This window comes from Nicrophorus vespilloides, unplaced genomic scaffold (genome assembly GCF_001412225.1).
Source record: "Nicrophorus vespilloides isolate i.1.1-1 unplaced genomic scaffold, Nicve_v1.0, whole genome shotgun sequence".
In the NCBI taxonomy this organism is placed as follows: domain Eukaryota; kingdom Metazoa; phylum Arthropoda; class Insecta; order Coleoptera; family Silphidae; genus Nicrophorus; species Nicrophorus vespilloides.
In genome coordinates, this window is record NW_017095699.1 from 547,816 (window position 1) to 575,647 (window position 27,832).

At 33.4% G+C, this 27,832-nt stretch overlaps 6 protein-coding genes across 15 annotated transcripts in view; 4 read left to right on the forward strand and 2 right to left on the reverse strand.

Moving 5' to 3' along the window:
- Nucleotides 1–1,255: 1,255 nt before the first annotated feature.
- On the forward strand, nt 1,256–4,678 carry LOC108560396 (monocarboxylate transporter 9-like). The gene is made up of 7 exons (XM_017917926.1): nt 1,256–1,755; nt 2,176–2,302; nt 2,356–2,499; nt 3,421–3,719; nt 3,784–4,156; nt 4,210–4,404; nt 4,462–4,678. Exons 1-7 carry the CDS (start codon nt 1,669–1,671, stop codon nt 4,596–4,598), a joined length of 1,362 nt encoding a protein of 453 aa, XP_017773415.1. The 5' UTR covers nt 1,256–1,668; the 3' UTR covers nt 4,599–4,678.
- Nucleotides 4,679–5,487: 809 nt separating this feature from the next.
- LOC108560377 (monocarboxylate transporter 9-like) lies at nt 5,488–9,709 on the forward strand. Of its 2 annotated transcripts, XM_017917900.1 has the most exons (8): nt 5,488–5,560; nt 6,455–6,585; nt 7,506–7,632; nt 7,696–7,839; nt 7,894–8,156; nt 8,209–8,932; nt 8,989–9,180; nt 9,239–9,709. In XM_017917900.1, exons 2-8 carry the CDS (start codon nt 6,457–6,459, stop codon nt 9,364–9,366), a joined length of 1,707 nt encoding a protein of 568 aa, XP_017773389.1. In that variant the 5' UTR covers nt 5,488–5,560; nt 6,455–6,456; the 3' UTR covers nt 9,367–9,709. The 2 variants fall into 2 exon arrangements, with proteins under 2 accessions (XP_017773389.1, XP_017773395.1); XM_017917906.1 differs by lacking the exon at nt 5,488–5,560 and having other exon boundaries at nt 6,418–6,585.
- A 3,008-nt stretch (nt 9,710–12,717) lies between these two features.
- On the forward strand, nt 12,718–19,947 carry LOC108560387 (monocarboxylate transporter 7-like). The gene is made up of 6 exons (XM_017917917.1): nt 12,718–13,246; nt 16,305–16,575; nt 18,406–18,855; nt 18,915–19,379; nt 19,440–19,631; nt 19,691–19,947. The coding sequence occupies exons 1-6, from the start codon at nt 13,169–13,171 to the stop codon at nt 19,840–19,842; spliced, it is 1,608 nt and encodes a 535-aa protein (XP_017773406.1). The 5' UTR covers nt 12,718–13,168; the 3' UTR covers nt 19,843–19,947.
- Nucleotides 19,948–20,382: 435 nt separating this feature from the next.
- Nucleotides 20,383–21,907, forward strand: LOC108560269 (hemK methyltransferase family member 1). Its single transcript, XM_017917737.1, has 5 exons — nt 20,383–20,756; nt 20,957–21,045; nt 21,112–21,319; nt 21,381–21,586; nt 21,651–21,907. The coding sequence occupies exons 1-5, from the start codon at nt 20,511–20,513 to the stop codon at nt 21,889–21,891; spliced, it is 990 nt and encodes a 329-aa protein (XP_017773226.1). The 5' UTR covers nt 20,383–20,510; the 3' UTR covers nt 21,892–21,907.
- Nucleotides 21,908–21,919: 12 nt separating this feature from the next.
- On the reverse strand, nt 21,920–23,068 carry LOC108560273 (cardio acceleratory peptide 2b). The gene is made up of 3 exons (XM_017917751.1): nt 22,911–23,068; nt 22,768–22,842; nt 21,920–22,388 (listed from the first exon to the last, which is right to left on the reverse strand). Exons 1-3 carry the CDS (start codon nt 22,984–22,986, stop codon nt 22,081–22,083), a joined length of 459 nt encoding a protein of 152 aa, XP_017773240.1. The 5' UTR covers nt 22,987–23,068; the 3' UTR covers nt 21,920–22,080.
- A 2,970-nt stretch (nt 23,069–26,038) lies between these two features.
- Nucleotides 26,039–27,832, reverse strand: part of LOC108560309 (neurobeachin) — a 110,414-nt gene continuing 108,620 nt past the window's right edge. For 8 of the 9 annotated variants that reach the window (XM_017917824.1, XM_017917847.1, XM_017917838.1 and 5 more), the window contains 6 exons: nt 27,539–27,796; nt 27,223–27,481; nt 26,735–27,166; nt 26,480–26,676; nt 26,266–26,417; nt 26,111–26,201 (listed from right to left, as the gene is read on the reverse strand). In XM_017917824.1, coding sequence (XP_017773313.1) covers nt 26,111–26,201; nt 26,266–26,417; nt 26,480–26,676; nt 26,735–27,166; nt 27,223–27,481; nt 27,539–27,796 — 1,389 coding nt within the window. Of the gene's footprint in view, nt 26,202–26,265; nt 26,418–26,479; nt 26,677–26,734; nt 27,167–27,222; nt 27,482–27,538; nt 27,797–27,832 lie in introns of all 9 variants that reach the window. The other variant, XM_017917798.1, reaches the window with a different exon arrangement.

The window sequence follows — 27,832 nt, forward strand, 5'->3', positions numbered from 1 at the left end:
TTTTCGGATACACACGTATCGGGGGAAAGGCTATTTTCGATGGTGTTTCTCGGTGACGCAACGACCGTCGGTCAAACATAAACTCGATACTGCCAGACAACAATTTTGTAAATAGGAAGTTACAAAGAACGAGCACAGAATACACCCAAATATCTCATACCTTATGTCCACAAAAACAACACTTTAATAACTACTAATTAAATCATTATTAGATTTCTAAAACTTAAATAACCTCCACTGATATTAAAAAATAATCATTGAACATAATTAAATTTGTTTACCTAACAATTATCAGATAATAACATTTATTTATTTTTATGAAATAAGGATTTTCCTCAAATTTCAATAGTTTCAATAAACATTACTATTATTGTTTACTTCTCACATTGTAAAAGAAATATTGTTAATTACGTCAAAAATAAAACGTTGGTTAAAAAATAAATTAAAAAATATCATTGTAATTTTCCTGTTTCTTGACCAATAAAACATAATAATAACCATAATATACGATGTTTATTTTTAGAACAACTTTTTACATTCCATTATGGAGTAGTTACTAAAATAGAAACATTTAATAACAATGCTCAAATATTGGCGGAATTCGTTAAATATGAACTGTTAAATTCCTTAAAACAAATATACACATATTTTCTAAGTCCTGTTAAACTTTATGTATCCAACAATAATATATTTATGTATAAATAATTGAAGGAACATAAAGAGCAAAATGTTTGAAAAAATAAATATTATCTGGATTGCATAATTAACGATCACTGCGCTATCTATTTGAGATTGATTGAACTATTGTTAGAAAATTATATTGTAAACGGACCTTGGCTATTATTATATTTATATAATTTAATATTTTGTTATCACTGGATACAAATTGTTTTTATTAAATTAAATAAATTAAATTTTATGTTTTGTAATCAATAAAATCAAGTTAATTATATAAAGTACACGTACTTTATATAATTAACAATATGAATTATTAACTGGTGAAAATTCATTGAAGTTTCTTTCATATTCTTCAAACGCTGCCTTTGAATGCAATCTATGAACTTTACAAATGTTGGTTAAATTATGTGTTGTGGCGGTTGCATACATTTATTGTAGCATGAATTGTATAAGATTGTGCTCATTTGGTTGCATACGCAAGTTACGTAAGTTCTATTTCCGTTTGTACATAGCTTGGTATTTGTGGGATAGATGGTGCATTGAAGTGTAGCGAACTTTAAATTAGCTGCTCCAAAAATCATTAACCTAAATATGAGCAATTGTTGAAGGTTACTTCACATAATAAACAATCAATAGTGCATCGAACAATATAGTTTATCATGAGATGGCGGTTGATAAGGCAGGGTGCAGGGCGCTTTCTTATCAAAACATTTGAAAACATGTAAATGGTCCTTTATCTCAATTTGTTGACCGCTGTACGCACAAAGGCTATGAGTGAGTAATTAAACAGTTTGTGGATCGGTCGAGGATTGGGCTAAGTTCAGTTCTGTTCTGTTCGTTGTTTGGTAGAGACCTTAATTAAATTTGCGCAACTCATAGTTATCTGTCTATCAGGTGTTTTATCATATCAATCTGATATAAATCTCGTGTGCATTTTGTTCTCACGACGCGTCTGTCGAGTATGTGATTTCTTCCGCTCGTTTTGAAACAATGGCCAACAGAATGACTATCACCGCCACAGCACCCCCGGACGGTGGTTACGGTTGGGTCATCGTGGTTTGCTTCTTAATTATCAATGTAATTATCACTACTATTTTATTTTTATAAATACAACTTAAGTTAAGTGGGATTTATTCATTGCTTTAATTACTTAATACAGCAAATGAATCAAATAACATTCAATTATTAAACCTCAATTTGCTAGTTTATAGTAATTACAGTAATTAACATCAAACAACTATGTTATGAGAAAGATTAAACAATTATAGTTGGAAATTTAGATAAAATATATGTTTACGAAATTTGGTATTTTAAACTGTCTGTGCATACACCTATTTTTGGTACAAATAATTTTCATATTTTATGTTATATCTACACCAGATAACGTACTATCTCGTATTATGTAGTGTACAATTATTATGGTAATTGGGTCAATATTTACAGGAGCGGCGGGATTTCTATTATATGAAATGTTAATGAAATAATTTCTTGTTCCAGTCATGTCTGCTGCCTTTGACACAATGTTTTGGAATAATCTACGGAAAACAATTCTCAGACATGAACATCACCGCAGCGGAAATTTCGTTTCTTCTGCATCTCAACAACTCGGTGATGTGCAGTTTAGGTATAATTTTTTTACACGTTTTTCAAGGATTTTCATGACATTGTTATTTTCAGGTTTATTCAGTGGTCCTTTACTGAAACGCTTCGACTTTCGGCAAGTTTCCTTCATGGGATCATGTCTGGTATGCTTAGGTATATTAGCAACGGCTTTCGCTAAAAGCTACGAAGCCTTGATTGTAACAGTTGGCATCATAATAGGTACGTTCGAGGTATGTATGAAATGATCTTTCGAGATATTCCAATAGCGTGGGACTTGAACATATATCTTCTCATTGTTGAAAGTAGTTAGTATGTTCATTTTTTTCGTCAAAGAATGGTAACATTAGCGGCTTATGCATTATTCAGTTTACGTGTGAATTCTTTGGAGAATGAGAGAAACATGTTTACCGATTTTTCAATTTATTCCTTAATTAAATTCATTGAAAGTTGCGGAAGGAGAAAATGCAAGATTCGAGAGAGCGTATTCAAATTTATTCAAGAACCTGGTTTATATATGCCGATTCCGTAAAGCTATTTGGAGTCGATTGGGTTGCATAGGTCCGCAATGCCATTGAGAATTCATATTCGATTTTTTTTTCGTGTTTAGAACGGAAGAAATTCAACTAGATTAAACCCAATAAATAAATGGAATATCAAATTTAATTAAAAATATAGACACTTTCTGTAGAGATACGTTCAGATAAATATATATTATCTGAATAGTTGCTTATTTGATTATGGATTGAGTTAATACATTGAATTAAATGAATTTAAAAAAGTGCTATATTAGTTGCGCGTTACATTTTACTAAAATGTATTTACTATTATAATTCAATTATTTTACATGGATATAAAACACATTTACTATAGTGACCCGCACATCCTGTAATGGAAGGGTTGTGGGCGGGTCAATTATATGCAAACACGCTCAATTTTATTGAAAATTCATTGCTTTTTCAGCAAAAAAGTTTTATCCCTCGAAACATGTTGTATGAACATTGCAAATATTGCATAAAATAGAAAAATATTAACATGAGCTTACCCGATATATTTTAAAAAATGGTGTACCTCAAGGATATATACTAAGTCCAGATTTGTTCTGCAAATTATATATATTTTTTTATTTTGTTTTGTTAATAGGGGCAGGTCAAGGAATTTTGATGCCTGGAATGTATATAGCCGTGAATTCTTACTTCAAGCGGCGTTTGACGTTGGCCATAAGCGTGCAGGTGACCGGGGCTTCTCTAACTCAGATATTCATGCCTCAGGTGTGCCGTTTCCTGCTGGAGGAGTACGATGTTCAGGGTACGATCCTGATTCTCGCTGGAATATCACTGAATGTCATCCCGATGGCGATCCTGCTAAGACCCCTAAAGAAACCGGACCCACCGCCCGTCCAGCAAACTCAATCGGATCACGAACTCGAGTCCAGTGAGAAGGTAATAACACCATTAGAATTGCGTGTGCGAATGCCCAGCATTTATTTTATTATTGTTCAAATAGGGTCATGTCTCCGAGCGGTTATTGTCACCGGTTTATCGTGAAACAACAGTTCCCGCAAAAAATAAACAGCGTCGATGCGCTGGAATTATTAAAATGCTGGATTTAGAACTGTTTGCCGATCGTGTATACGTGATCATAATCATAGGCATGGGTATTTCCTTTGTTTCCGAACTGAACGTTATATTAATGACGCCGTTCATTCTCGATGAGTTGGCGGGATTTGCTAAAAAGGACGTAGCCACCGCGATGAGCGTGCAAGCATCTGCGGATATCATAGGCCGGCTGGTTATCCCGATTATCGCTCATAGGGGTGGCGTTCCATCAAAAGTCATGTACATCATCTCATTGCTAGGATCATCATTAGGGAGGACAGGTAAAGTCAATCGCAACGCATCGACTCCAAAAAATAATAAAATATTCTTTTAGTGCTATCCATATACTACGGTGAATACTACGTCGTGTTCCTGGCTTGTGCCATCGTCGGGTTATCCAAAGGCATCAAAGCCGTCTTTCAATCCGTCATTATACCCAAACACGTGAGCCCGGACAGATTAGCCGCAGCTACCGGCCTAAACATGATATCCAACGGTATCCTATCTTTGATTTTAGGTCCCTTAATCGGTAAGAAAAAACAAAACAAAATCCTCAACTCGAAACAAATAATTCTTTTTTTTTCAGGCTGGTCCCACGACATCAGCGAATCTTACGTGTACTCTTTACATGTAGCTACTGCTCTTTCCTTATTCTGCGTTGCCTTATGGACCGTTGATTACTTACTATCGCCAAAGAAACCAAGCCAAATTGAAGGACCATAAATTCTCAACCACATATACACTTATTTTTGTTACTAAAATGTTTTTGATATTCTTCTGTTTTTTTACTTATCAACTTGTTGATTTTCTGTTGAAACTTTAATTTCATTTTATTTAAATATTATAAAAATGTTTGATAAATATGTCTCTTTTTAATATCAACGAACCAAAATATTCATAATTTTTGTCTGAAATCAAACCTTTTCTACTGATACATTTATTCAATGATTTAGATATTAATTGAGAATATTAAGTAAGTAGCAATTTTAATCATTAATACCTAAACGATTAACAATCGGAGATATACGTTTGTGGATATGAAACATCGGACTCATAAGTATTAAAAACGACGCAATTAAAAAATGAAAGATATTGAAATTCACTGAAACGTTCTGATTCTTTTATCGTCGGTGATGTAAGTATAATTGACTATTGCAATTACATTGTAGATTATTTGAGCTGCCATTGATGTTCCGTGTATGCCGATAAATAAAATGTTCGGCTATGGATTTTGCAATACGCTCTGTACCATTGTGCGAGAAAAGTGCGGGAGATGTACGAAAACTAATCCTGATCACGATAGAGCAATGAGATCAGCTTAAATTACACGCATCCAAGGCCTGATCCTAATCAAAGCTGTAAACTTTTATGGCAACACAATTGAAGTAAAATTTTCAAATAAACATTGTATAGGATTTTGATACTTGAAGTGGGCAAGCGAAACAATTAGGATCGACCACGCATAGTTTCCTCGTCGCCGATTGGACTTCAGTTTTCATTTTTATATTGTAATTTGTGCGCTGATAATGATTCTGACTACTTAGTTATTTATCTTTAGTCAACTTTGTTGCAGATAGCAGTGAGTCAATTGTACTAGAACTGTTTCAACCGTATAGGTTGTCACACGCTTCTCTCAGTTCTTTGTTATAAAGTGCACTTGGATTTATTCCACAAACCTAATTAAGGTAAGTATTTAATTAAACAAAAAACATTATAAAAAGATAATAAATCTTTTTTTAAGTTAATTCAGTTTAATAATAATCATAGTTTCACAAACAAAAATGACTTTACGATCTCATCCTTAAACCTTCAAAAATTTGCATTTCGCTTCAGGCTTGAAACTGAAAAGTCATTTAAAACTTTTTTTTCCTAAGTGAAGAAAATGATCGAGAAGCAAATGTATCTGAAATCCGATTAGTTGTTTGAGTTGTTAAATAAATAAAAATATAATTAGTTGCTTTGCTATTATCAATTTCAAAAGTTAGATAAAGTTTGTGCGCTAATAAAGCAAATCGCTCAGTTTCCTGAAGTAATCCAATGAGTTGGTGCATTATCGAAGCACTTTCAGCGCCGCGTAAATCAATACGAAACTAAGATTAAATTGCGATTCTGGCGAATCTAAAAGTAATTAAATTGTATCCAATAAAAGGTTCATAATTGCATGCGTGTGTGTTTACACAATATATTAAATGAATACATTCTTATCTAAATGTGTCTCAGTCTAAATTGAGGAATTAATCTATGATATGCGTGTGCTGTATTTTTATTGTTTTTGTTTCATTTATAATATAATTTCGTTGCATTTCTTTTAGATAACATCATCGATACGACATCATGGAAATTTATATATTTCTTGTTTTTTTGTTATTGTTCATTTGTTACTCAATTATGCAGTAAACAATTATTGTCTTTTGCGGACAATCAGGTGGGTTTAATCACGCGGCGAAGCTATGATTTACAACCTTCGAAAATGCATTTTTATTGTTGGTTTTCGCACGGAAACCGCACGGGATGAAGCGGCAAACGCGATCGAACGCTTTTGAAGTGTGGATCATCAACTGAGAGTTCCATTGTTTCAGAGATGGTCAAGACGGATGATGGGACCACTGTGGGTGATCGGAAAAGACGTGTTAGGGTTGGAGATCCGGACTTCGCACCGCCCGACGGAGGATGGGGTTGGTTAATCGTGTTGGCCTGCGGCTTCAGTAATGTAAACTATCCATAAATCAAATTAACAAGCAATCACTTGTGTGATTGTAATCATTTTCATTACAGATCTGAACTAATCGAATGTGTTTTTTTTTCAATATAACTACATTTTCCGTAAAAATCAATGTTGTTCTATAAAACAATATTTAATGTCAATAACATCATTCAAATATAACTATAAGAGTTGTTATTAAACAACTGATTTCAATTAATTTGAATTTTGTTTTTGGCTCCTAACTAAATATATTTTATGTAATCAAATTCTAATAATTCCATAATCAGTTTCTATTTATTAGCTCCGGTTTTAATATTTTTTCTAATTTTCAATCAATATATCAACTGTTGTTCTACGTTTTAATTAAAAAGAACACCCGTTTGAAAAACAACAATAGAGTTGTCATTCTTTCTCTGTGAACGTGAATGTGTACTTACAGTTGTATAACTCATTATTCGACCATGAGTGAATCAGCTTTGTCTTGAACAATGTCCATCAGTTATATATAACTTTTTTACAATATTTAATAAAAATGAGGTTTAACTTTTATTTATAATAATAAAGATTATTTCAACAGTCGTACAAAATTAAATATATTTTAATTTTCTTTCAATTATAAAACAATAATTGCAAAGGTACTCTTTCAATGATTATTTTTAATTTTCAGAATGTATTTATTAATAATCAATAACTATAAATTTTAGCTATTTATTTAAATAATTATATGCATATATTTTTATATTACAAAATTGATTTGAGTATTAAAACATTTTGATATGATGGTAGAATGGTAGTTAATTAATTATTAACAAATAAAATAATTTAGTTTATTAGATTATGTACATAATTTTGACTACTTTTTAATAATGCACCATGATGGATGAATTTATTTGTTTTTTGTTTAGTAATGTTATTTATTGTTTCAGCTGAGTACGTTTCCCATGTTCCAGCAGTTCGGTCTGCTCTTCCGTGAAAAGTTCGAGCAACTGGGCATCAGCAATGCGGAAACTACAACAGTTATCAATTTGAACTCGGCTTTCAATGCATGCGTGGGTGAGTGTATTGAAAATTAAGAACACAAAAGTTGTACTATTATCTGTTAATTTCTATGAATAGGTCTTCTCAATGGTCCACTATTTCGATACTTTTCCTATAGACAAGTGGCGTTCTTCGGTGCTACTTTGGTGTCGGTCAGCCTGTACTTCACGACTTACTGCCAATCCTTCTGGGGCTATTTAATAGTCTATTCGATGTTCTACGGTATGCCATGCATGTCTTTCAATCTGCAACTGATTTAAATAAAACTCATTTAAGGTAGCGGAATCGGAATAACCCAATCCGCGAATGCGCTCGCCCTGAATACTTATTTCAAGGATCGCAGGAGGCTCGCCACGGGATTTTCCTGGAGTACGACGGCGATGGGGCCCATCGTGTGGCCCTACATCATCACAGCCTTAATGTCCATCTACGCAATGGAAGGAACGTTGATGATATTCGCCGCGTTCGCAGGACACGCCATAGTCTGCTCGCTGCTTTTGCAGCCTGTTCATTGGCACACCAAGTTCAGAGATGTCGAGGTTGAATTGCGAACACTGAATGTTCATATTGTTAATTGTAATTGCATTCTAGGAAGTGGCCAAACCTTTGATTCAAGAAAATAAAAGCAAAGAGAAAACGGGAAGCCTTTTCACCAGTCAATATTTATTTAACGAGGATGATGCAATAAGCACCGGTTACGAGATCATAGATCCTGGTACTCCGAGGATGGTGGGTGCAAATGATGGTTATTACTCGAGGTCTTTGATGGGTTCTCGGGTTTCCCTGTCTCGATCCCGTTTACCTTCGGGTCAGAACTCATTCGCCAACTCGAAGAGGCCTTCCTATAACAACTTGACTGAGATCAGAGGAGACAAAAAGAGGAAGAACTTTGATAAACCGGTGATCCAAGAGGAAGGCGAAGACGAGATTGTTTATCCAAATGAAAAGGACGTGCTGAAAACAGCTGCCAAGATGCTGGAAGAATATAAGGAGGAGACAGAGGAGAAGGAGCTGAGCTTTCTGCAGAAAGTGAGCGCCTTCTTCGATTTCGACTTATTAAAGGATCCGATCTATTTGAATCTAATGCTGGGCATTACGATCGCGAATTTTGCCGAATTGAACTTTTCTATTCTAACCCCGTACGTCCTCAAGGAATTTCATTTCGAGAAGTATCAGATAGCCACTTTCATGTCATTACTCGGAGCGACGGATATCTGCGTCCGCTTCTTCGTGCCTTTCATTGCAGGAAAAATAGGATGGGATAATAAAACGTTCTTCCTGTTCGGCGTCCTAAGCATGGCCTTCGGCAGAATAAGTAAATTAATTTCATTCTCAGAGTTTTCTCACGCTAACAACTATCTTGTATTTCAGTATTGGTGCATACTCAAACCTACGCAGTTTCTTTGGGCGTTGCGATTATTATCGGCTTCGGAAAAGGGCTCCGGACAATCTTCATGGCTTTAGTGATACCCTCTTACGTGCCTTTAGAGAGGTTGCCAGCAGCTTCGGGTTTGCAATTAGCAACGAGCGGTATTTTATTCCTGCTAATGGGCCCAGTCGTCGGTACGTCTTCTCAAATACATCAATTAATTGGAAATAATTACTGAACGTTCTCTTTCAGGCTGGATTCGGGATTTAGTTAATAATTATGTGATAACTTTACATATTTTGAACATTATGACTTACGTGACGACTATAGCCTGGACCCTAGAGAAATTCATAACTACCAGAAAAGCAATGAGGAAATGAAACTTGCATCAAGTTTTCTCCCACTCTAGTCATACACACACGGAAGCAGCAGAAAAAGAAATAGTACAGGAATCCCGAGGAAAGGATATGTAATATAATGTGTTTGTTGTTTCTTCGGGAGATAAAAAGGCTTTATAGAATGGTTTGTACTGTCCTTGCTTATGAATTTTATTTTAACGAGGATATTAACTTAATGAACGATACAATAAATTAAATCGACGGGATAATAGCTGTGTCTCTTTTCCCAGCAATTTGTTTGTTTCAAGCCTTCCGTACGATAAACAATATCAATCGCGGCTTCAACAACAAAAAAAGTACATAAACCTGACAAAAAGAAAAATTATAATTAACATGCGATTAATTTATTGTTAAAAATAAACCTTACACGACACAATGAAAATTTACAGTAAAACTTTTGGTTTTTACGCTGCACAAAGGAAATAAACAATTTTATATTACGAAACACATTTAAAGACCAATCAGAAAAGTTGAAATTATCTTAAGGACAAACAAATACGAAGGTTACATTCAAATATTTATCATTTCGGTAAAGCAAAACTGCTAGTGATTACATTATAAAACGTTGATTACTTGCAGCAAAATAAGTAAATGTAATGATCGTTTGTCTACTCATTATTTATTTAATAATTATATACTAATTATTTTCTTTTCTATAATCAAAGTATTAAAAAAGTGACTAAAAAAAGTTGTTTATGAATTAACGCACAAAATGTTTTGTTTAGACTTCGATAAACAGTTATCAATCAATCAACGATACAATCAGTTACAACATTCGAGTATATAAGAAAACTTTCCGAACGATGTTTTTCAGATAAACTCAAATTCCACTCAATTGCAATGTCTGGCTGATATTTGCAATATCAATCCTTAAGTGGTTTCCCAGTCTTTTCGTAATTGTATTTGTTTCTAAAATTACCAAATATTTGAACTAATTACACAAATTACTTATCAATATCTTATAAAGAAAATGTACTGTATAAATTAACTTTTATATATACAAAAAGTAGATTTTTTCAAATAAATAATGGAACAAGTGAAATTATAAATATTCACGGAAATGTATTTAAATTAAATTTATGTTTTTTCAAATTGAATATTTCAATAAAACGTTGCTCTTTCTGAACAAGAACATAGTTATTTAAAAAAATCAGAAGTATATTAATCGAAATCCATATGAAATGTGTTTATGAAATTATTTTACAATATGCATATTTTATTCGGATGAAATAATCTGAAACATTGTTGATTTATCATCGTGCATCTCGCGAGTTATTTAATAATATACATATGCAAATTGATGCAATTGATTTAGTTATGAACGAATTAAATGAATAAATTGACATGCATGTAGATTTCGATCAATTTACTTTCACACTTGACTGAATGAGATTTTATACGTTTAGTGACATCCTTCATAATAACTAATGGCAATAAATACAAATAATATTAGTATTTGTATTTATTGATAATTTTGTTAATTAATTATTTTCTTATTATTTTGCACTCAATAAATAAAATTGATACATGTAGTTGATTATGAAACAAAGTTTACGCATCGTGCACAGTGCATGAATCGAAAACAAAGTTTGAGCGATGACTCATTCCTCTTGTAAATAACTGGTTACTACGAATTCTCTCTTTGCTGCAATCTACATTATTATTGCTGGTATTTCCAATTTTGAATTAATGTTACATGCAATTATTGAATTAAAATCTTCAATGAACCCTTAAAAAAAATCCAAGAGATTTTAACAAACAACGGAGAAACCAATGGCAGTTGGTTTTTCCTTCATTGCGATTCATGCAAATACAGTAATAATTCTCATAGTGCGGTAAACGCAATATCCAGCACTGTGTGAAACCGTACTAAATAAAATAGAAATAAGTGCGAAAAGAAACTTGACTGTATAAAATAAAAAACATTTATGTAGAAAAAAATAATTTTGTGTACAATTTTTTTTAGAATTTATTTTCAATTAAAATTTAGTTTGTTTTGAAATTTCAAACCGGTTTATAGTGAATCTGGATTGATGGAAGCCGCACTACGCGAGGTATTTTTTGAATATACTTTTAACAGTATATATATATAATTGAATTTATTTGTTTTCACATAAAAACACAACAAAAAATTGTAGTTAATAATCGACGATACAATTACAACTCGAACGTTGCCCCATATTCTGTCTCGATTTCGTATACACAACGAAGGTCATAATTTTGAAATCGAAAATAAAGGCACAGATGGTATTCAGATCTTGAATTTGTCATTTCCATTATATTATTGAATGAATTATTTATAGAAACAAACGTAAAAATCAAGAAAACAAGAATCTTGGCAGCTTCCTTACTAAGAATTAAATAAACCGGACTTTAATCAATGGAATAGAACATTTTACGAGAGAAACGAATACACGTTAGAAGTGACATCAACTTGTTTTTTTATTATATAAATAGAAGCTCAGCAACCGAATGAAAAATGTAGTTAAAGGAGTCAATAACATCACTAAAATACTTTTTTATTGGTTATTTATGTTTAGAAATAATTTTATTAATAAAATAGAATTTTATTTTATGAATTATAATTTATGTAAAATAATATATTAATAAATTAACTTGCGGTTAATGAACTAAAAGAGGAATTCCATGAAAAAAAATGTAAGTAACATATCTATGTAAATATGTCTTGAATTTTGCTTTTGAATATTTCTTTTCTATCATTTGAAAATATGTGTACTTTAAATTGTATTGATATTCAAATTATTAAATCGCTCACATTTCTATTACATATGATGCAAGTATAAAGAATGTAGAAAGTGAAATGCTTGATTTTGGATATTATAGTTGAATTTGTGATCCAGATACAGCACTTCACTGAGCGTGAATCAATGTCGAGTTGAAAAGGCGGTGTCATCGCCGTATGGCGTGCATTACGAGCGCAATCGAAAGTTGCTGGAATCATGATTGTTAGATAATTCACAATCAATGATTAAAAAAAAGTTATTTTAGTTTATTTAGTGATATTTGTTATTTTAATGATTTTCGTTGAAAGTTCTCTTAATTAATTTAGATTTCGCTTGGAATAATATTAGTCGGTTTGTAGTTAAAAGCAACGGACAATGTTCTACAATTATATCAAAATATTATGATAGGTTCACGTAACTATTTGCTTAGATTTGAAGTTTGGAATGAAGGTGCGCTGCCGGTGGTTCTGCAATTATTGAGAACACCGTAATGAGAATCTATATAGATTTCTTATCAATTGGTAAATAATGTGTAATACGGAGTAAGTATAGAAAATCGAATGGAGGGGAAATAAATAGTAGTAAGAGCCAACAGAGTTTCGAGCGCGGACCACAGTCCGAGTCCAGTTGACTACGGCGCTCGGAAAGTTTATTTTCGTTCGCAGAAACGCACACAAACATCCACAACACATCAGATCCAAGTATCATTCATGAACTTGAAGGAGTGAAAGAAGTCGCCAAGGAGAAGAGTTATTTATTTTCGTGATCTGTTTAATTTGTGTGCGAGGTGCGGGTCGCTTAAGTACAACGTTCAATTGCGCCACTTAAGATTTATTGAAACGCATGCATCACTAGTAATTCGTGCGGATAGTCGTTGGCGCGCGCTTCAATTCATCCGATAAGAGTGTGATGGTCATCTTTTCCAATTTTTAGTATAACCGAAATCGTATAGAGCAGTGTAATGAGAGCGTCCCACTACTGACGATCTCGTTCAGCTGTTTCCATCCTAGTATATTTGATTAGATATAGTGAACCTAGATATGAGTCCAAGGAAGAAGACGGTGCCACCCGACGGGGGATGGGGATGGGTCATCGTTCTAGCTTATGCCTTAAACCACGTGAGTCTCCTTCTAGCTCTCATTATTTTTAGCAGACTTATTTTAAAATCGCATTGACATTGTTCCTCTTTTCTCAAAGCCCCCCTTAATTATATTCACACAACAAAAACAAAAGTTTCCTTCAATTTACGCGATATACATTCCAATTAAACTCAGTCGCGATCAACAGGTTTATTTGTAAATACAACCTAACGCGTTCTTCTTTTTGAACTAAAAATTACACCTTTTCTTTCCTCCAACGTGGAAAATGTGAATGAAAACCGCTTCGGAGAACGTAACGGCCGCGATGGTCAAACTTGAGGTCAAGAGCATTTCACAGAAGTGCGAGAGAAACGGAGATAATCGTACAAATAATCATGAACTTTAATCCACCGAATTATATATTTTATTATAATTTTTTTTTTCCAAAAACGAGTTTCCTTTTTTTGTGTGTGCGTATAACAAAGTCTACTTTACGCAATATTATGAATCTACATAATTTAAAACGTAGGAATAGAAAGTGGGCGCTTCTACACAAAATTGAAAATACTGCAAATCAACCGGTTTCAGTCTGGTAAATGCTCGACGTAATGAGAGATATCCGATATGCAATGGGAAATACGAACGTTTTTTTTTTTCGGAATTTCTATACTCTTAAGTAGAATTTATTAACAGTAACGAGAAATGTATGTCATGTGCTTTGAGCAATTAATTTTGTGGCAGCCGCTCAATTAAAAGAAAAACAGAAATACACTTAATTTGCAATTTAATTGCTTACTAAGGACAACAGCAACAGTTTTTTGTTTGACGTAGGTAGAGTTTTGGAAGTGTCAAAATATTAAATACATTTCGATTAGCTAAATGATAGTTCAGAAAATTGTTGTTGTTTCTATGCTGATTGGTTGGAAGGACACCAAACGGCCATGATTAGTTGGACTTTGCTGAAATGCGAAGTCTCCTATCTAAAATATAAATTAAAAAAAAAACTTATAAGAAAATGAATAAATTTTATAAATTGATTATTAAGATATTAATTTCAGTAAAATTATTGCTGTTTTTTTAATACTAATTCAAGGCAAATATTTATTCTATAGATTAATATCTTTTTGTAAACAGTTTAATTAGTTGATGTTTACTATTAAATTTAAGTATATTTTGCTAATTAATAATACAATATTTGAAATAAAATCGTTCCTGTCTGAAACCGTACTAATCGAGGAATTAAATACATACAAAAATAAATCGCACAAGAAGAGCCTTGAAGAGAAAAATCCGAGCATATAAAAAATGCATACTATTTTAGTTTGTTTTGAATAAGACTACAGAAGCCGCGAGACATTGCTGTATTAATATGAAATAAAACGTAGTACCAAAACAAGGTTTGGAATGTAACTTCAAAAAGTATAAAGTTTAATATCAAGGATGTAAATGAAAGTATATATGATTATGTTACCAATTTTAAAACAAAATGTAAGATAATTATAGAACATTAGAGAGGATATTAAAAAAAAAAGTAATGATGTGGAGAATACGTGAAAGAACCTGGTTACTAATCTCAGATGCATTATGTTCGAGTTATATAACACAATCAGAAAATAAATATTATTCGAACTATGTATTCAATAAAATACGATAAAATTAAATTGCATAACATATGATAATAGATATGGTTTTCTCAGTATACAATTGTACATGTTACATAGATAATAAAGTAATAGATTTATTTCATTCAACCTACTTTATGAATTCGTGAATTCTTTCTTAACCTCACGGAAATTTCTATCAATTACTCGCGCGGTTTTATACACCACATGTATTACTGCCAGACAAGAAAAACTTTTTTAAGTTAACTAATGCTATTTTATTAGATTCATAACTATTTGTAATACATTAATATAATAATTTCAGAATTGTCGTCATTGCTATATAACCAACACTTGAGAGCAAGAACAAACATGCACAAAAACAACTTCTTTGTGCCGCAATCAACACAATATTTCACTAAATGCCGGTGAAATATTGTAAACACTTTGGGAATAGGTTACGTTAAGAATCATAGATGGGGGAAAGAAAATATAGATGTTAAAGGTTAACGTGGAAATCAGACAATAACTGTTTAATTTTAGCTTGAAAATCGTAAAACAGAAACTGCACATAACATATTTCTCAATAATAATAAATGTATTTATTACTTGAAAAACGTGCACAGTAGATAAACTAAATGAAAAATAAACATTGCGACAAGTATTGGCATAATCCATATGAATTAGTTCTCATAATTAAAAGCAATTTAAAGAAAAACTGAAACGTTTATTTATACAAGAATTGAAGAAAAAAAACATGTGTAGCACATGTTACTAGATTTTTTCTTTATATTCTTCAGTATGTTATTTTAATGCGAATAAATGACACGCATTGAAGTTGAAAACGGAACACGAAATTGTTTTATATTGTGGATTCAAATGAGAAGAAAAGTCGAGAAGGAAATGATCATAATTCAAGGACAACGAGTTTATGTTAATTAATTTAATTGATAATGTTGGGGAACGTACGAGAAAACCGAATTATTAAAAATTCATCGTGGAATTGCACCGACAACAATGGATTCCAGTCGTTATAGTTATACATGCAAAAAAAAAATATAATGTAATATAGAAGCAAACCTTTCAATTAACATAACTCATGCTCCATGGCCGATGCTGAATTATTCCAAAATCATTTACTTTAATTAATTCTTAATTTAACTCTTTCTCTTTTTTTTTAATTGTGTGCATAAAATTTTTAGACTTTGTCCTCGTTTTATGTATGTCAAGAATACTCAAATAATTTTGCAGTTTTGGAATACTGAAATTCATCTATTTATTATAAAAAAAATATTGGATTTTTTAAAGAATTTTCTTTACAAATTTTAAATAGGTCCAGATTTTTACTGAAAAAATATATAATTTATGGTAATTTTGTTTTTAAATTATTATATTATAAGTTGTTTAGATTTGTAAACAAGTCTACTATAAAATGATATATTTAGAATTCAAAATTCAGTTGTAAATAACCATTTTTTTTGTTTTTGTCTTTACAGTTGATTATGATTCCGATCATGCAAAATTTTGGATTGATCTTCAAAGACACGTTCGCCGCCATGAAATTTTCGGCCACAGATGGATCGATCATTATAAACATGAACGCGGCGGTCTCAATGTTCACAGGACTCATCAATGGACCTATGCTTAAGTATTTTGGATACAGGAAGGTCTCATTCGCAGGAGCATTATTCACCACAGTCGGAGTAATACTCACTTCATACGCCAGATCTTTTACTGCATTTTTATTCACATACGGATTCATTACCTGTAAGTATTTCACTCAGGACAATTTAATCATTTAGTCTCTGAATCTAATATAAATAAATTAATGTTGTTACGTAAAAGTACTAGTCAGGTTATTAAAGAAAGTAATCTATAATTAGTCATATTGGATTGAACTCGAAGAATTTAGTATGTAGATATATTAGTAAACTACATGTGAATTAGGTTGATTGCATAATAAGGCTATTAATTTATTTAATGCGTGTAGAAGTCTTGAGCTCGATGACTACAATAAATAAAAGAAGGTTAGGTACAAAACATGTTTCTCTTCGAGAGTATAGTTATATACATGCATACGAGTTTGAAATGCAAATTAATATGTAATTAATAAAAAACAGCGCATTTGAATAATTTATCAAAGGAGCTCAATACTTACGATCACATTGTAACCTTGTCACATGGTAAAAAATGCAAATACGCTGCATACGCCCCGCAAATACCAATTACAGGTTGTACCGAAAACTTACGTAACAATCGCTCAAACATCCGTAGTGATTATGTGTATACAAAAGAATGAGGATGCAGAATAAAAGAACGGTTAAAAATTAGAAACAAAAATATTAGTTTTCGCAATTAACAAAACTCGATTTGTTTGGTAAATGATTAGTGTTTTCGTTCAGATGTTTCCGTCGAAGATGAGATGTGCGTTCGTCGCCCCGCACAGGAAGTAATGTAATCTAATAACTCTATCATTATATTAAAACTCATGGGAGAACGAAGCGATTTGTTGTTTCAATGAATTTAATAAATATTTAATATGTATTTACATCCAATTTCCAAAGAAATATAAATTAGATAGTTTATAATTTTACAATTAACTGAAACAATGCCGTTTCGAAACAAAGATCACTACTGTCTATTGTTGTTCACGAAACCAATATTATACAGTATTTTTATTCCATTAATAATGTCACAATCAGGCAGTTGCGTCCGCACAATAAAATCCATTAGTTGCAGAGGATTATCATCAATTAATCAAATCAGCGTCTTGAGCAAATCTTTCAGTAAAGAAGGTACATAATTAACTGCTTCAAATTTTCTTGTAAGTAATTAAATAACCGCAAGTTATCTCGTCTCTTCTTGCGGTTAACCGTAATAAATGAATTCCAAGAACGTTAGTTGTTTTACCACCAACAATGGAATGCATCATTTCGTGCTTTGCCGTTAACTGTTTTTTTTTTGGAACTTGTTTTTGCACTCCACTTAGATTACGCTCATATATGTATGTTTTAAGCCATGTGTGACTGCTTGATAAGCCGGCAATATAACCTTTTATCAGAAAATTACAATAATTGTATTTGCTCCATCATTTTCTAAAATACGTGCGAATATTGCATATTTTATATATGAAACTGTATTAGATATATAATAAATTCCTTAAATTTATATACACTTTAATTACAATATTTAGTAAAATCAATAAGTAGAACAACGCAATAGCTGTTATCTGAGATGAAATGATGATAAGTTTGCAAGGTGATTAATTAATTAGGTATTTTATCTCTGGCCATAATATAGTGATTATGTTGTATTTTGAGAGAAAAAAAGCAATTGTAAAATATTAAAAATATCGTCGTGATAATTGTCGGTATGTTTAGTAATGTAGAAATGAGTCGAACGATTGTTACGCAACTATTTTTGTATACTTAATGTTTCAAGGCCTTCCTAGGAAAATGTACTTAATGGGTTTATTTTGTTCGTACTGAATCGAATATAGAAATGTGGATATTTTAATAGTATAATTAACAACAGAAATAAGTACAATGTTTTTCTTATTTTTTTATGATTTTTTTTTTAATTTATTTTTTTTGAAAGCTCTGGGAATGGGTATGGGAATGGGATCGTATCCGTTCGCGCTGAACTTGTACTTCCTGAAGAACAGGAGCAAAGCGGCAGGAATTGCCATGACAATAACAGGATTAGGTCCAGTAGTGATGCCTCTGCTGATCAGTTTCCTAATAGATATTTACGGTGTGACTGGAGCTGTGTTAATCATCGGATCTATATCCGCCCACTCGTTTATCGCCGCATGCCTTTTGCAGCCCGTGAAGTGGCATTCAAGGAAAGAGGACATCGATGAAGAAAATGGAGATGCAACGAAGGAGGAAGGTGAGGTCCTGATCGAGGAAGGGAAAAGCTGCGGTTTGTACGATAAGAACAACCCGGTGATGCAATCCATCATCTCGATTGATCACGATACCGAGGTGCAGGCAATTTATGGATTCGATACGCCGCTCAACGGAAGCGTTATGTCACTAAATCAAGGTTTGATATACAACGAGAAATTAACTAAAACAATGAGTTTGAAAATGGAATTGGTTTAGGCGTCAAGCAACGCAGATACTCGTTCGTCAGTTACAAATCGGTGATTGAGGGAAAAGCGCCCTTCGCCAGGTCCGAAAGCGAGATCAAAGAGGAGAAGATCGAGGACGTGAACAAGGAGAACGAGGTCGCACCGGAAAAGAAAAAGAAAGTCGGGTTTTTTAAGAGAATCCTGACCACCATCGTCAATATTTTCGATCTAACTTTGCTGAAGGATCCGATCTACGTAAACATAATGTTAGGAATGTCTTTAGCCGTCTTCGCCGAGATCAACTTCTCTCTATTAACCCCATTCATTCTCGACGACTTCCATCTAACCACTTATCAAATCGCTATCTTCCTTTCAACCCTTTCCACAGCCGATATAATCTTCAGATTCATCGCTCCCTTCATCGGTGATTTTCTAAATAAACCAGCCAGAATCATGTACATGGTCTCACTACTTCTACTCATCGCAACGAGATTCAGTAAGCACTTTATAAACCATACTATTTAGAGCCAGCAATAATTCTTAACAAAACTTTCAGCTCTTGTATTTTTCGAGAGTTTCTATGAACTGCTCGGAGTGGCGATAGCTCTGGGAATAGCGAAAGGTATACGTACTGTCTACTGGACTTTAGTAATTCCAAACTACGTTCCCATCGAACGTCTAGCGAACGCTGCAGGATTGCAGATGGTAGTTAATGGTCTATTCATTATGGCTGGAGGACCAGTTTTAGGTAAAACCCATCGCATTACTAATAAATTCGTATCCGGATTTGATGGATTGTTTCCGCAGGTTTAATTCGTGATATAACTGGCAGCTACAAGCGCTGCATCTACGTTATAAACATAGTCACTTGCATGACGTTAATCATGTGGACGACGGAGCTGCTGTACATGAGATACAAGCCAAAGAAGAACGTCGAGAAGCCGCTTCGGGCTACATAAGATGCAAGAAAAGAATATCTTGAGACGTTGATGTTGGTTCAAAGATTTTTGCAACTAATTGTGATATTTTTTGCTGGCAAAAACTAGTTGAAACCGCGGCTCAAACGAGACATTTAATTTGTATGTTATTAACGAAACACGACTACTTACTTATTTATTATCGACAATTTTGTTATTAGTTAATAAGTTTAAACAGAAATGAACAAACCGCACCGTGTTCGATGCAATTAAATAAATCAATATTTTAGTATAACTACATTACATTTTTTTTATTGAATTCCTTTTACAATTACCATAATTAATTATCAAATATATAATTTTATTTTAGAATTTATTTGCGTATTATCTTAAAATATAATTAATTATATTTAATTAGATTTCAGGAATTTTGTTGGTTTTTGGGAACCGAACCAACGTATCAGATTTTCGTGTTACAGGCGACTATAGAATAATTAGTAATGTAATTCAAATATAATATAAAAAGTAGGCAAATTCAAAGCTAAATCTGCACTAAATTGTGTAACCAGTTGCATATTCAAGTGAAAAAAATCGATACATATGAGAGGTTAGTTTTAACTGCTACTTAAAAATAACTAGTGGAAACCTTAAGTTAGTGAAGTAATCTGTGGTTAAATATCTACGGTAAACATTGCACATAATTTTGTGAAATGTTTCGCACTTTAGTCAGGAGATGCGTTCAAACGCAATGCAAAAGGTTAAGTAAATTGTCAGACTTGAGTCATGTTGAGAGGAGGAGTTTAAGTGCGAACGCTTCTACAACTGGCGGGAATTCAAAACCTGAAACAGTCGAGGATATGCTAAAACTTTGGTTCAAGCGATTCTCGGATGCACAGGTCTACGAACCTTTAGAATCCATAGCCAATATTTTAGCATCAACTTTAAATTCTAATAAGGTAAAGGTTAAATTAATTATTTTTATGATCATTTTCTATTGTAATCAATTATGTCTCTAAGGACGTATTTTTTTAGTAATAAGCAAAAATTATTATTTAAATATATAGTGATTGAAGAAATGTATTATATTTACGCTGAATTTTTGTTTTGTAAATAACAAGTAAAGTTTCCGTATAATTTTGCTGTGGTTTAATTTAAGATTGCCACTGTATATCAAGAACGAGACAGGAAATTATCGACAGTTGAAATGAAAAACATTATTGAGATGTGTAAGAAGAGATTGCAAAGGTATTGATGGACAATTGAAATATATAGATTGGAGGAGGTAAAGTTTGAGTCCATTTTAAATTGCAGAATGCCCATCCAATATGTAATAGGTCAATGGGACTTCAGAGAGTTGACTTTGAAACTGCGTCCACCTGTATTCATTCCACGACCGGAGACCGAAATCCTAGTAGAATTGGCGTTGAACGACATCAAATCAAGGGACGTTACGTGTATATTGGAACCTTGCTGCGGAAGCGGTGCGATTAGTTTGGCCTTGCTGAACCTTTTACCCGGTGTAAGTAAAACGGGAAAACCGGCGGTAATTGAATACCGCTAATTGACATTGATTATTTAAGTTAAAAGCTGTGGCCTGCGACAAATCATCGAAGGCATGCGAATTAACGGAAGAGAACGCTTCGGATTTGAAGTTATCTGGGCGGCTTGAAGTTCAGCAATGCGCGATCGGCGATATAGAACTGAAGAACAAATTCGATTTAATAATCAGCAATCCACCGTACGTGTTATCCAAAGATATGATGGACCTTCAGGCGGAGATTCTGCTGTGCGTTAAAAATAATTTAATTTCCGCGTTCGTGATGAGGATTTTATGTCATATTCTTTTGTAGATTCGAAGATTTGGAAGCGTTGGACGGAGGATTGGATGGTCTCGATGTTGTCAGGGATATACTGGGCGTCGCGACGACGTATTTAAACAGGAGTGGAAAATTATTTTTAGAAGTTGATCCCTCTCACCCCGAGCTTATTGCGAATTTGTTGACGGGGAGTCCTAGCCTGGGGCTGAAGTTCGAGCGATCCCACAAAGACTTCAACGGTGTGGCAAGATTCGTGGAGATAATTAAAACATAAACCATAGGAGAAGAAGCACCTCTGATAATTTGTGAATCGCATTTTATTTTACTTTGTTAATTTTAATTTCAGAATACAGTGTACATTTAAAATAGGTTACATAATGCAATTATCATAAGCCGCCCGGCGCATCCAGCCCTACGCCGGGCGTCCAACGCTTTATTAAAATTAATATACTTAGTTTACTTCTTATTCTTCGGCATCTTCCTCCTGCTGTTCCGAAGACTCCCTTCCCAATCTAGGCGTGTAGTGGACGTTTCGCGTTTCCGGGTAGTCGGGAAAGTCCATGTTGTACTTCGAGTTCGTGAAGACGATCTCACGGGGATAGTTGTGTGGAAGATCATACACGTAGATGTCTCGTTTTTGGACGCGACCCAGTCTAGGTCCGAACCACAGGCCGTTGTTGGAAGAGGAGGAGGACCTCTTTGGAAGTGGTTGTTCCGAACGCCCGATCCTTGGGAACGCGAACAGAGAAATCTTTCCCTCCTCATTGCGACCTAAGGATAATAATTCGCAAATGTTACACAACGTTTGCAAATCGAATCCGCACCCTTGTTTATCCACAAATACCGAGTAAATTGAAGGTGTTCGAGACCAAGGAGGGGGACTCCTGGGGCTTTGTGATTACGACCCCGTTTTCAATGTAATTAACATTAATAGTAGGCCCAAAACAAAACACGTTTATGGACATGTTACACAAATTAATTTTCAATAACCCAAAGCTTTTATGCAGCGACTAATTAAATTTGGTCCCCTTTGCATCAACAAACTCTACACAACATAATATTGATTATTACATAATTACGTTGAAATAATAAATTAAAAAAAACTTTAAAGCAAACAAACTATTATATAAAAATATTTTCAAAAACTTACTTAAGTATCTCGAATCTTGACCCCGACCGACACGAGGGAACGGAAACAACCTTTGGTTAGAATCTCTTCCTTTCGCTGATGAAGACATTTACAATATATTAACAGAAACCGAAAAACAAAAAAAAATCTTTTTTTAAACTTACCATCAATATTATCCACGAGCACGAACAAAATCAAAATACCGGAGATTTTCAGAAGGGAAGACACAAACTTGTTCATCTTCGACGCGAATTTAAAGAACTTAAAAATATTTCACTGAATAAGACAACTGGTGTCGGAGTGCGTGTTGCGATTTCAATCGTTTGCGGAGTTGTATTAAAGGGTCATAAATCGAGCGCGCGCTTTTATAGGGGTTTGCACCTATAACCACCCGAGTTTGCGCCAAAGTTTTATGGGAATGCAAATTCTTCTGGAGCCGATGGTGATGTACGGCAATTCCTTGCGTAAATTGGGCTTAATTAGTAATTAAGAATGGAAAGTCTTTAATCGGGATTCGATGCCAGTCGACGGGATACCTGGACGAAATTGTTTTTCATCAGTATTTAGGAAGGAAGTAAATCGTTTCATGCATTTATGCAAATTCACGCCTTCCAAATGAAGCAATAATTACACAGTTATTTTTAGGTCCACATCCTATTATAGTGTTAGGATTTTTTTTGTACATTTGTGACGGAGGAATAGCGAATTTTATTTATTTTTAGATGAACTACCAAAGATATTATTTATTGTCATATAAATTGAGATAAAAGTTGGCACACGTAGTGAGCGGCGGTTCATTAATGAGTAACCTGTTGAGGGGGTGAATTCAGATAAACGATCGGCTTGCATGACTTGAGTTACAATGAATCAAAGCCCCGGCCCTGCGACAAGAAAATAATCGTAAACACGCGTATTGTTGTTGTGAAACACAGCTTGCGTTTCCTTTTATTTTCTGAGAGACTTCACTTCACGCAGTTTTACATTTTTCGTCGGATTTGCAAAAGAGGATGAATATTCAAAATGCGATGCATGTTTCATATTTCTATCATTAATATACATTGGATCAGATACATCAAAAGGACAGGCAAATCTATAAATCCACATGCGTACACATTTCCAATTCAGATAAAAATTAGATTTCATAAAACACAAATAATTTATTTCAATTTGTTTCTCAAAGTCTATGCGAACATAGTTTGTGCAGTATAATTTTATGAATTCTATATATTAATTTTTTATTACATAATTACAATACTGTTATACATTTATTCTGTGTATAATCTACAAGAAAAATAAACTTTTCTTTGCAAGTAGTTACCAAGTACTTGTACCAAGTATTTATTATATTAAGAGTAACAAATATTGCATAATAATTAGATTGCTTTATACATTAATCTGTTTGCACTCAAGGATCCCGTTGAGTTTGACAAAGTAAATTTATAGTTGTTCTAGTTTATAATGTGTACTTTATGTAGATGCAAAGTTGAGAATAAACAAGAAATTCGTTAGAACTTGATAGTTTATGTAAACACATTTTGTGTTAATTTAATAAATAATTTATGAAATATTGTAAATGAATTGAATTGATATTATATGGTCTTAATAACAACATTTGTGAATGAATTTAAAAAAATAATTAACTGATTTATACTATTCCATTACTGCGATTAATTCAAGTTATATAAGGGTTGCCTCTAATTCCGTTTGCCTAAAAAGTTGCCTATAATAAAGTACCAATTTTATTTTTCAATACAAATTCGTGATCACAGATGGGGATAGTTACCCTAACTTTGTGGAGGAACTAGAAATAATATGTACTATATATAGTTTAACGAGCGACGTTTCGCATAACGAGTGACGATGAGAAGAGAAGTCCCGGATTGCGCGCCTGCTACATCATTTTTAAAACTTGTGTACACATATCGTGTGTAGTTTTCAATATGTTTCACTATACGAGTAAAACTCAGAAAATTTTGGAACGGATTAAACTCGTTAAACTAGGTTCTAGTGTATGTACCACAAAAGGAATCAAAGTTGAAAATTATACATATTAAAGTCGAACTGGGCCTCTACATCCGATATCGGTCTTCATACAAATTAATAATACCTAATTCTAATGCTTTCAATAATGAATCAAAGAAAACAAAACATACACCACATTACAACTATGAAGCAGGTGTAACTTTATAGTATATATTTGTATGTATTGAATAAATATTATTATCAGTTTAAATTTAAATATGTCTGGCTTTTTTTCATAATATTGAATTGATTATTGTTTGTTCCAAATTAGAATAATAGTTAGTATTTATGAAAGTTTAAATTTCATTACTAAGGGTAGATTTTGTTTCAATATGATTCTAAGGATATTAAGGATAAATAGGTAAAATATAAAAGCACATGAGAAATGAGAATGAACAAAACACATTTATTCAATTAAATATGTGTATACAAATGAAGTATTATTGCTAACATCAAACATACACTATAATATAATTTCTTACATTTAAGTACAATTCATTTAAGTAATAAAATAATAATGATTAAAACATGAATCAATTAGCGATTTTATAAAAAACAATCTTACTTATTTACAATAAGTTTGATTTATCTGGACAGATTTGCAATATATTATAATATACACACGCTTGGAGGGAATGTTATATTTTAAAAAATCAAATACATTAATCCAAATACAAGCGCAGATAGCAGCATAAAGAACTGAATCGTCGAGAAATCGTTTTTACCCTTGTATTTGCAGTCTGTATCATTTTTGAAAAAACATGCCGTTTGAAGGCGTAACAATTTTATTTTATTTTATTATTATTTTTTCCATTTTTTTTTTCTCTCTCTTCTCAATTATATTAAATTAATTTATACTTTTCTTCACTTGCTGGCTGTAACTAATGTGCAAGCTTCAAGCAATTTTTAGGACGTGCTCCTTACTTACAAAATGTTTACATGCCAGCATTAAAAATATTTCTGGATTGACTTGAACATTAGAAGCTAACGTGAAATCAAGAATATGGTTTTTTGCATTGTTTCTTCATTCTTCCTGCTTCCAACAATAAATCATAATATATATAGATATAATAAATGAAAAACAAATCGCACACTATCCCAATATAATAAGTATCTTACAATAGATTCAATTAAGCTTTCCTTCCGCACATCGTCCCACCTATTTATAATAACTAGATCAAATAAAATGTTTGTCTCAAATACTACGTGGAATAATATAAATTGCACAAAATCGGTTAACATATTGTAAGTTAAAAAATAATAAACAACCAAGTAAATGAATAGAAAATCAAAATTAAGTACTTAAGCGCTAAACCTGTTACAATTTCATTTAGTTTACGATTTAATAGCGCTGCTGGAACTCGTGATGCCACCTATTGAAATCGATGTGGAACACCACGATGGATCCTAACGCCAGTCCTGCTAGCAAAAACCTTGAAAAAAAGATGATTCATTATTAATATAATTCAGTTGTAATTTATAAAAGTAAGAACTTACTTTTGATCATGTGACAAAGCCAATGACCTAACGCTACTATCACATGCCGGAAAGGCGTAGAGTAAAGCCAAGTTAAATGTTCTCCACACCTCGACTATGCCCTTGTCTCCTCCGGTCATCAAATATTCGCCATCTCGGCTTAATAATAGGCACTGAAAAAGCAAAATTTTTCAAGTAAATTTTTAAGTTACAGAAGAATTGTAAATTAATGTACCTGTAAGTTATCATTATGCGACTCGTGTCTTAATCGTTTCCCATTTATGGTGAAAGCCGCGATATTCCCTTTCTCATAATTTACAACTATAACGCCCTCGCGTGACATCGCAATGTTTTCGGGTGATGCGAAACCGTTAGGAGGATCGAGCGAACGCAAGAGATCCCCGAACGTGGTATGAACTAAAACTGGACCACCTACAAAAGCAAAGCAATTAGTTTTGATTTTTTAATATTTTTATTGTATCAAACGTACTGTAAGATCCTGAAACTACAAGACCTAATTCAGCGGAAATAACAACGCTGGACACGGGTTGCTCGTGTCCTGTGAGCGTGGCCCTTGGTGTTGGTACTTCGCCCTCTCCAACAATGGTCTGAGTACGAGCATTCCAATGCCACAGCAGCACAGTGCAATCTGCCGATCCGGATGCGATGTAACAGTCGGAGGTGATGTTGCACTCGGAACGGGATAGACATGTGACTACGCCGTAGTGGCCAAAAACGATCTGCACGATCTTCGCGGATTCGGTGGAGAAAACGCGGAAGCTGTTGTCCCAGAAGCCGCAAGCCACCAAGAACTTGCTGTCTACGGTCGTCACGAAGCAGTTCGAGCGGATGCGCAAGTTCTGGCTGAAGTTATCGCCGAGGTGTCTCCTCAGCATCGGATTTGTACTGTTATTCGTTTGGGCTGAAATGTATACTATTAATATTACTATTACTAAACACCTTGAGGACGAGTCTTACAGAGAATAGGATCCATCGAGAGCGGTAAATTGGCTCCTTGATTTTGGGGCGACTCTGCGTAGCTTGGGGATTGCGCTATTGCGGCGTATCCAGAATTCCAACGGTTTACGGCGAACTGCTGGTGCATGGTAACAGTGACCACTGATGGCAAAGCTAATTGAGGATAGGTGTTGGCCGAAATATGACAAATCGGCGAGTTGGAAAGGAACTTCATCGTCATGCAGACATCGTCAGGGATTGCAGAAAACATCATCGGCGACTAAAATAAATATGATTGTTAGTAAATTTGTAATGAAGAATATCTTGATACTCTTACCAAATGCATCGCAGAGCTTCTGGGAGTGTGCGGCTCCATAAGCAACTGAGACGGAGTCTGCCCGAAATTCCTAATCTGGTTCTCAATTGCTTCCTTCATAACTTTATCATTTACAGAATCCATATCAACGTTACCCTCGTAGGTCAAATAATAGAACACGTTCGTAGCTCTAATAGCTTCAGGTCCTCTTTGTTTGTAACCAAAAATCAAATCGATCCATTGGTGTAATTGACACGATACAAATTCGGATTCAAGAGCCTTTAAAGATACAACAAAAAATTAGCATTGATCCAA